General features: G+C 42.3%; 3 protein-coding genes and 1 long non-coding RNA gene across 5 annotated transcripts in view; 2 read left to right on the forward strand and 2 right to left on the reverse strand.

Annotated features, from left to right (window-relative positions):
* Nucleotides 1-260, forward strand: part of orc3 (origin recognition complex, subunit 3) — a 6684-nt gene extending 6424 nt beyond the window's left edge. For both annotated transcript variants that reach the window (XM_017035230.2, XM_008309087.2), the window contains exon 20: nt 24-260. In XM_017035230.2, the coding sequence (XP_016890719.1) occupies nt 24-129 (106 nt within the window). In that variant the 3' untranslated portion in view covers nt 130-260. The remainder of the gene's footprint in view (nt 1-23) is intronic.
* A 783-nt stretch (nt 261-1043) lies between these two features.
* Nucleotides 1044-3313, reverse strand: LOC103378028 (akirin-2-like). The gene is made up of 6 exons (XM_008309074.3): nt 3160-3313; nt 2710-2877; nt 2100-2243; nt 1713-1862; nt 1303-1374; nt 1044-1170 (listed from the first exon to the last, which is right to left on the reverse strand). The coding sequence occupies exons 2-6, from the start codon at nt 2873-2875 to the stop codon at nt 1160-1162; spliced, it is 543 nt and encodes a 180-aa protein (XP_008307296.1). The 5' UTR covers nt 2876-2877; nt 3160-3313; the 3' UTR covers nt 1044-1159.
* LOC112487463 (uncharacterized) overlaps nt 2784-8871 on the forward strand; it is a 24489-nt gene continuing 18401 nt past the window's right edge. The window contains exon 1 of the long non-coding RNA XR_003050552.1: nt 2784-2904. This is a non-coding gene — a long non-coding RNA (uncharacterized LOC112487463). The remainder of the gene's footprint in view (nt 2905-8871) is intronic.
* Nucleotides 3848-6621, reverse strand: LOC103378019 (cannabinoid receptor type 1B-like). Its single transcript, XM_008309063.3, has 2 exons — nt 6437-6621; nt 3848-5807 (listed from the first exon to the last, which is right to left on the reverse strand). The coding sequence occupies exon 2, from the start codon at nt 5727-5729 to the stop codon at nt 4293-4295; it is 1437 nt and encodes a 478-aa protein (XP_008307285.1). The 5' UTR covers nt 5730-5807; nt 6437-6621; the 3' UTR covers nt 3848-4292.

Consider the following 8871-nt stretch of genomic DNA (forward strand, 5'->3'; position numbering starts at 1 on the left):
GTTATTCCTCAGCTTTGACACAGCGCCCGTTTCATCCGAGCTGTCTCCGAGCTGGAATTCCTGGGCTTTATTAAATCTACCAAGCAGAAGACGGACCACGTAGCCCGACTCACCTGGGGAGGCTGCTGACAAATACACTGTAAGAGTTAGGGGGAGGAGACCTGCAGATGCTTTCTCCAACTGTAGCACTTGACAAGGGTATATATTTTGGAATATATTTGGATTCAATAAAGGACATTCATTGATGTTTTTCCACTGCATTTCAACGTTTGATGTTTTTATCCAAAGCGACTTACTGAGGAGAATTAACATTATCAAGCATGTGGTTCTTCTGGGAATCGAACCCGGGACACTCTGAGGCAGGTGTGCTAACCGCTATACTTTACTTTTGTTTCAAGGAATGTCCTCCTCGTTGATGAGTTAAAAGAAATACCAGGAAGACGCACCTTTTGAAATGCCTGGTATAAATGATTATCTTATTTTCAAAGAATGTCGACCTTTAGAGGAATAGAGAAACAACTCACTTTATGGTTTTGGCTGAATCTGTCACTTTAGCCAAGATATAAAAAAAACATGGAAACTCTTTTCTGAACTCATCAAAGATTTATTGTGTTTTCCAAGAACTACATTTGTTTCAAAATAATACCAGGAAAAAGTCAAAATAAATAAAACTGGTAGGGGGGTCGGGGGGGGGGGGTATCGCCCACATTATGCTCAACTTAAAAAAGCAGAAAGACCAGAACAAACTGCAAATATTTAGCTTCTGTCTCTTTCACTTCCCCGCAGACTGACCAGCAAACCTTGCTTCAAATTTTGCCACTCCTTAAGTCATATTTACACAGTAACAAAGAACTGAGTGAGAAAGCTTGGAATGCTGGGAATCATTACAAAAGTCAGATAACTAGGAACGAACACACAGGCCACTGGTAGAGATGGGGTTGGTTCTTTTACACCTGGTTAGTTATGACTGAGTGGTGACAACTGACAGCTTCATATAAATGTATGCCCGTCCACAGAAATATGGCACAGTAAGAAAAAATTCAATTATAACTAGCTTAGCTGAATTTCTCACAATGAGCGTTTTCTTTCCTTTGTTGGATTTATCGAACGACAGCTCGCAGCAAAGGGACGGTCGTCTCGCTGATTTTCTGTGTCACACTCAGGAAACATCTGGAGGAAGAAAAAAAAAACAAAACAAAAACAGACATTTTATTCCTGCAGAAGGAGAAAAAAAGCTGAGCTGAAAAAACTGTGAGGCCCAATGCTAGTGCTGTGAAAATGAGAAATCGTAAGAAAACTCACAGCTTGCAGGTTGCTCCCCGAACCGTCGCATTAGCTGATCGTGTGTGAACTTCACAAAGGTGTCATATTGTTCTGGAAGCAGGAGGACATTTGGGTTCAGTTCACAGCAAATCATCACTAACAAATCCCTTGACTGCTACATTCTCACTAAGAATAGACACATTGGATAGTCATGTTTACTTTTACTAAAAATACTTTTAGTAAGTTTAAAAATATGTCATATAACATACAGGAAAAACGTGTCATCTGTGTGAGGAGGTAAAAAATCTGACTAAATTGTGACTTGCAGCTAGCTAGGAAAACTATTAGCATAAACAAATTCATGTAAATATAAAATACTTTTAAACTGAATGGTATCATGTGACGTGTACTCTGAGATGTAAGGTCACAAGTGTCTAATCCACGCAGACCTGCTAGCTTTGACGTCATGGTCTCCTCATATTCCTCCCGCACCTTCTCCTCTCGTTCTTTCAGCAGGCGTTCACAAATCATACCAACTTGCCTTAGGGTAAATAATGGCTGGTCTTTTCTAGTTGGGGAGACACCTCCACAGGATGTTCCTACACCAGTTAAAGATAAAAAAAAATATTAAAATTAATTTAAAATAAAGATGTAGGTACATGTCAACTTCAGCAAGCTTAGCCTTTAGCACAACATTTTAGCTCCTCACAGTTAGCTGCTGGTTGTTGATGTTTAGGTTTTCACTACATGTTTTTTTACAGTAACATTTACATCACTTTACAGTAACATAATCTACTGAGATATTAATGTTACCACAATAACTACAGTCAACTGACCTGACATGCTGGAAACATTCATAGTAGATGACTGGGATGGGGATTCTGGAGAATAGCAGCATTCTGACTGTGGGTAGCCTCCATCTAGATGCTTCCTCTTTTGAATGCGTTTGTACTCCTGCTTAATACTAGTGAGGATTTGTTCTGGAGGAAAAAAAAAAACCAATATTACACTGTGCTGGGGAGTAAATAAGACAAGTCTGTGTCACTGTCAGGAAATACTGGGAGGAAAGGAGAGTCAAGACAGAAAAACAGTACATGCAAATCAACTTTATTTTACAGTAAACACTACAGTAAAGTCTGAAAGGATAAGAGATAAAATTGTTCAACATTGAATCATTTAGATGTATTGATAATAAACACATTCTGTGCCTTTGTTTCGCTATTTTCATCCTGTATAATTTTTTTCTCGAGCAGAGCACAACAGATATTTGTTTTATTCTGGTAATTGCTGTTTTCCAAAAAAACAATCCATTCTTCAGTTTTACAGATTATAAACTCCACATTTATACACGTTAATTACTGTACAAACACGAATGACCAGACCTGGAAATGACACGTCTCGCCACAGTCCAAGTGATCAACAAGCGAGGAAGGACTTTATCAGTACCTGCACTAAGTCTGGACGACGACTCCCCAAAGGGCGAGGGCTCCATGCTAAGATACTTCCTAGGGGACGATGGGGTCACGGGGACACATCTTCGTCGTTTAGGTGAAGCAGGACTCATGAGCGGGTCAAAATCCAGGGTCCTCTTCAGGGTGGCTCCGCACGCCATCACTTCAGATTGTTAAAGGGAGAATGTAGGTGAGTAGTCAAAAGTCATGGATGTGTATGTTCGCCGTGTAGAGCGGCGTTAGCAAAGGTTGTCCTTTAGCACCCTTTTGACATTAAAGGGGAACAAATGACAGGAATACTGCGAAGCCTAGGCTTTAAACATGAGCTCGTAGGCTAACGTTAGCCGCAGCTGCTAGGAAATAATCATAAAGAAAACACCGCTAACGTTAGCTTTGGCTTCCAAAAGCTGGAGCGTAAATACATTATAACAAATGTCATTCTTACCAAATGTGATTAAAAGTGGCCTCCTTTAAAAAGTCGCCTAGGTCTTCTTCAAAGTTGCTTCTCAAAAGTTGCAGCGACGTTAAGTGCAGCTGCTGTGAGATAGCAGAGCTAATCAGCTCAACTTCTCTGCTTGTTTTTGATACAGAGCTACAGTCGGCTTCTCTGCTTAGTGACGTCACGTGTGAGATGCATCGCAATGCATCCTGGGTAAAGCAGCCCTCATTTGGAAAATGTAATTTGGATGTGGTCATAAAATTATAAACAGTCATTCCTGTTGATGAGGTTTTTTTTAAATCGTTATCTCATTTTAGCGATGATAATAGACAGTGTCATTCTTTTAACTGTTATTCGCCCTTTAGCCACTGGAGGGCAGTGTTGTACAACAATTACGTTTTCCGTCATTTCAAAAGCGTTTGTTTATTAAACTCCATTCCAAAAAGCAGATCCAATTTCCAATTACACATTATGGAAATGTGAGGAAACACTTCACAAGAGTCATATCTCTAAACATTGAGCCACAAAACAAGTCAGAGCTACCAAAATGTCGATAAAAAATTGCCAAAAAGCGAAGAGATATTTGCGAGAAAGCAAACAAATCCATATATATTATATGGTAATAATAATTTCCCCCAAATTCTCCAACATGTGAAAAAAACCTCGTGACATAAAAGTAATTTTCACACACAATAAACTTCAGGTAGTTTTTCACGTTTTTATTAAAAGAAGATACCAAATACGTAGACATTGATATGATAAAAAATAGGCAAATATTACATCGTCATTTTCAACCACTGTTATATAATCATCATATACACTTGTTTTCCATCACAATGGCACAATGACTGACAGGAATGTGGCAGTGTGGCATCACACTCAGTTGTTTTGACAAGCACACGTAGTAGGCATTAAGCAGCTTAAATTAGCAATTTTGATCAAACTAGAGCAACTTAATGAACCACAAAGACAAGCACCTCGCTGTAGAGTCACACATTTTGATTTTAAAGTAGTAAAAACTTAGGTCAGTTTTTCATGTTTTGGCACGTTTCACAGTCACAGAGCAGTGGACCAAGGGTTGGGGGCTATTCTACAACTATCTGTACATTACAGTTACACAGAGTACAGCAGCTTCCACCTCACACTGCCTCTGCATTACAAGCCTCAGTCACTCCAGAAACGGTAACTTGGGCGACTTTAATGGAGCTGCTGTGAACACTGCCAGCTCTATCACTGCCTGCAGCTCCACCTGCTGTTCCTCTCATGCTCCTGGAGTTCCAGTCACTCTCATTGCTGTTGTCCAAGGGCTGGCTCACGCCCCAGCAGAGGTGGCAGAGGTTGAGAAAAGCCCTGCGGAGGTCCTTGCTCCTCATGGCGTAGATCACAGGGTTCACGGTGGAGTTGAGCAGGCACAGCATGCTGCAAAAGGCAAACACGGTCTTGATGGAGTCGTTCACTTTTCCCAAGAGATCATAAACCATTATGGCTAAGAGCGGGCCCCAGCAAATGATGAGGGCCACCAGGATCAGAACCAGGGTTTTAGCCAGACGCAGGTCCATGCGGGCCTGCTCGTGCCTGATTGTCTGGACCTTGGTTCCCTCTGCCGTGTAGACGATTATGCTTCGTTGGGACCTGCGGCTCAGCATGCGGACTGCGTGGTAATGAGACTTCCAGAGGATGAAGATGTAGGCGTAAATGATGAAGAGGAGCAAGACGGTGGTCATCCCGATCCAGAACAGGAGATAGTTCTGGTCGATCAGAGGGAAGATGTCTGAGCAGACGGAGTTGAGGCGCTTGCAGTTCCAGCCCAGAAGAGGCAGCAAAGAGAAGACAATGGCGATGGTCCACATCACGCTGAAGGCAACGACCGCTTTGTTCTTTGTGACTATGCGTTTATAAGCCATGGGCCTGTGGATGGAGATGTAGCGGTCGATTGCAGTTAGAAACAGACTTCCCACAGAGGCAGTGAAGGAGGCAATGACTCCAGCCAGCTTGAAGAGGAAAATATTGGGGCTGTCCTTTCTGTGGAGGACGTGAAAGTCCAGAAAGCTGTAGACAAAAATGATGCTTCCGATCAGATCGGCCACAGCCAGACTGGCTATGAAGTGGTAGGAAGGCCTGGATCGAAGTGTCTGGGAGTGCAGGATCACACACAGCACCATGAGGTTCTCCAACACCGTGAATGCACCCAGGGTCAGCGCCAGGATGGCGATGGCCAGCTGCTGACCTGGAGTGAGGATCATGAAGCACTCCATGTTGTCCCCCAAATTCTCCCCACAATGTGCCACTCCCCCAGTCTCTGCCTGTGTGCCATTGCCCAGCACAAAGTCGGATATGTTGGTGGGTAGAACGGGAGGGAAGGCTCTGTAAATGACCTCCTTACTTCCAGGGACAAGTCCAGGCAGGGAGTGACTCACGGAGGCTAAGTGAAGCTTCTCAAAGTGGAATTTGCTTTTCATTAGACCAGAGTCCAGGGAGGCGTCGTCGTAGTTGGCATCATTAGAGCCGAGATACTGGGCACCTGTTGTTAGGGTGCTCACGGTGGTGCCTGCTATCCTGTGCAGAGCCAACTTCATGGCTGGTTGGTGTTTTTTCGGAGGAGCTCAACGGAGAAGTGTGTGTCCAGACAGCACTGAAGTCTGGGGAAAAAACATCTACAAAGAAAAGGAAAAAACAAACAGTCTTCCATAAGGAATCAATGTAAAAAAAATGTAACATGATATTATATAGTTTGTTATAATTGATACTTAGGCTGGAAAAAATCTGTATCTCCCAGCTGACTCCACAACAGATGCATCCCAGACAATAGTGGGAAAATGAACAGTTGATGACAAACCTGCACTGCCTCAGGGGAAATGTCTGCGTTAAGTATGGAGCACAGGCTGCGCTTTATTATTAATTAAAGTAGGTCAATAAGCACTGAGTTGTTTTGCCCCCCCCCCCCCCCGATAATCTTCTACTAACTAGTTATGATAACTACTCGACGATACAGTGATCCGTTTCGCATTTGATTAACGACTAATTATGACATTAATCAAAAACAGAAAAATGTGCAGGTTTTTGGATTTGGTCGTTAGACCGGTTGACGACGACATTCGAGGATTCTGAGTATTTGAAACGTGAAATACAAACTGTAACCCGTAAATAAATCTGCGTTAAACAAGTGTTTGGAGTAACGCTTTACGCACAAGTCGGTCTGACTTAATAAAATAAAATAAAATAATAGAACCACATAAAAGACGCAGAAACCAAAACAAAAAAAAAACAACAACAAAAAACTAACCTTGATTCTTTTCATCATCAGAGTCGATCCGTGACAATCAACAATCTGGAAGAAACACTGTCAAAAATATATCAGTAGTTTTTACGGAAGATTTTCTGACGGTTTATCCAGCGTGGACCACCGTAGACACGGTCACTGTCAACTCTAGCCGACTGTCTGTGTTTGTGTGTGGGTGTGTTGGTGTGGTGTTTGTGTCAGCGGGCGGTTATAAGGCTTTGTGCGCCTGCTGGTCACGTGGTCTGAGGTGTTTTGCGCGCAAGAGGAAGCGCGTCCCTGAACAACAACCTCATCCTCATCCTCATCCTCATCCTCGTCACATAACACACCTGACTGAGGCGGCAACATATTCACACAAACAACGGAGTACACGCGAACACACCATTTATACTATATACACCTGACTGAGGCGGCAACATATTCACAAAAACAACGGAGTATAGGAACGTATAGGAAACTACGTACGTTTTACTGCATAAAACAATTATAAAGAAACACGAGAAATGAGTAGACGAGAATAGAAAACCTTACGATTTTTTAACGAGCTGTTTATAAAGTATAAAAAGCATGTACGTTCCGTGAACAAACTGTCACTCAGATGTACACGATGTATTAACTAAGGTTGAGGTTTTTTTTAACTGTGCGTAAAACTAAACTTGAATACGTTTTCTGTCGTATTTGTGAGCATGCTGTAGTTTGACATCTCTAAATTATTTGTTTCTTACATTATTATTTGTTACATTTTCACTTTATTTAATACCACAGCAGTAATTCTCAAACTGTGGTATGCATGCCCCTGGTGGTACCAGACTCCCTCTAGTGGTATGTATGGGAATCTGATATGTTTTTAAAACAGCTTTGTCTAAATAGTGGGAATAGTGAAAATGGCACTGGAGTTGTTACCCTAGAGCAGACCTTATTAGGTGTGTGTGTGTGTGCTGTTGTATTTCAATTTCATTTTCAACACATTCTAAAACGATGTAAAACGAAGAGTCTGTGTCTCACTACATCTTACAATGTTTATCTCTTAAATCTTTAAACATTAATGCAGAATTAATGCAGTGTAAAACTCGTCCCTTTCATTATAGTCATTCTAAACACTGGTATAAATGAATTATAAAATATATTTTATAATGTTTTTATTTTTTATTTTTGAAGCAAACTGGTTGTACTGAAGTGATGGAACAACAAAGACGCAGAGACAGTGGCAGGAGGACAAACAGCATTTTACACCAATCTGCCACCGGAGGATTCTTATTCATGAGACGTTCGGTCCAAACACAGTCTGTCTCGTTTTTAGGCAATCTGTCGTTGTACTGAAGGAGTACAATGTTCACGTGTAGTGTACTGTAGTACTGTAGTAGGACTGTTGGCCCTCAGCCCACTGTCAAGTACTTTTATAGAGTTGGACAGACGGACAGATGGATGAGTTGGTTGGTCGGTGGTTGATTGGATCGGATGGATGAATGGATGGAGGGAGGAATGGATGAGGAGGTGTGTCGGTGGATGGATGAGTGGGTGGTTTTGTGTGATTGGATGAAGAAATGGATGGATGCAGGGGTGGCTTGGATGGTTGGATGTTGGATGGATGGATGGATGAGTGGTCGTTTTGTTGGGTCGGCTCGTCAAATGATGGATGGATGAATGTATAGATGGATGAGTGAGTGTATGTGTGGATGGATTGATGGTGGATGGGTGGATAAGTGGTTGGATGAAGGACTTGATGAGTGGATGGATGGATGAGTGGGTGCTTTTGTTTGATTGGATGAAGAAATGGATGGATGCAGGGGTGGGTTGGCCGAGTGAATAAATGGATGAAAGGATGGACAGACAAATAAATAGGTGGATAGACTCATCTTTTAATTCACTGCAGTCGGAGGCCAAACACACACACACACACACACACACATGGTTGAACTTCCTTTTCCTCTCCTGTGCAGCTGCACAATTATTTCCACTTTGCACTCCCAGAGCAACTGTCGTCCAAATTACATGTATCGTGTTGTGGAAAATCCATGACATTATGTGCGGCAACATCGTGGGAAAACAACGGCGCTGCACGCGTCGCTGTCCGTTCTTCCGGTTGAGGTTGAGCAGCGGAGGCTGCAGAGTCATCCGACTAATTACTGCGTGCTGCGGTGCTGCACTTGTTCAAAGATTCAAAAAGCCATTAATCCTTGATAAAACTCTACGTGTTATATTGGAATTTAATGAAAACGCTGGGTCTCGGGGTGTGAGTTAAACACCGTAGTAATGAGGAGCTGCTCTCTGACTGATTGGATGTTAAGTCTTTGTTTTACGGCTGATCAGTTTTTTATGTGACTTTGACTTAAATGCTGATGCTGTTGTCTCTCAGAGCAGGGCGACAGATTATTGTAAACTCCGTCCATGACAGTGTTTATCTTCATTATGTCGGCGTCTTCGAAAAGCAGCAGTGA

This window comes from Cynoglossus semilaevis, chromosome 1, assembly GCF_000523025.1.
Source record: "Cynoglossus semilaevis isolate Cse_v1.0 chromosome 1, Cse_v1.0, whole genome shotgun sequence".
In the NCBI taxonomy this organism is placed as follows: domain Eukaryota; kingdom Metazoa; phylum Chordata; class Actinopteri; order Pleuronectiformes; family Cynoglossidae; genus Cynoglossus; species Cynoglossus semilaevis.

Coding starts and splice junctions, on each gene's coding strand:
- LOC103378028 (XM_008309074.3), bottom strand. CDS start 2,875: ATGGCGTGCGGAGCCACCCTGAAGAGGACCCTGGATTTTGACCCGCTC. Junction 1,863..2,099: donor GAATGTTTCCAGCATGTCAG/GTCAGTTGACTG, acceptor TAACTGGTGTAG/GAACATCCTGTGGAGGTGTC. Junction 1,375..1,712: donor CATGACGTCAAAGCTAGCAG/GTCTGCGTGGAT, acceptor TCCTGCTTCCAG/AACAATATGACACCTTTGTG.
- LOC103378019 (XM_008309063.3), bottom strand. CDS start 5,729: ATGAAGTTGGCTCTGCACAGGATAGCAGGCACCACCGTGAGCACCCTA.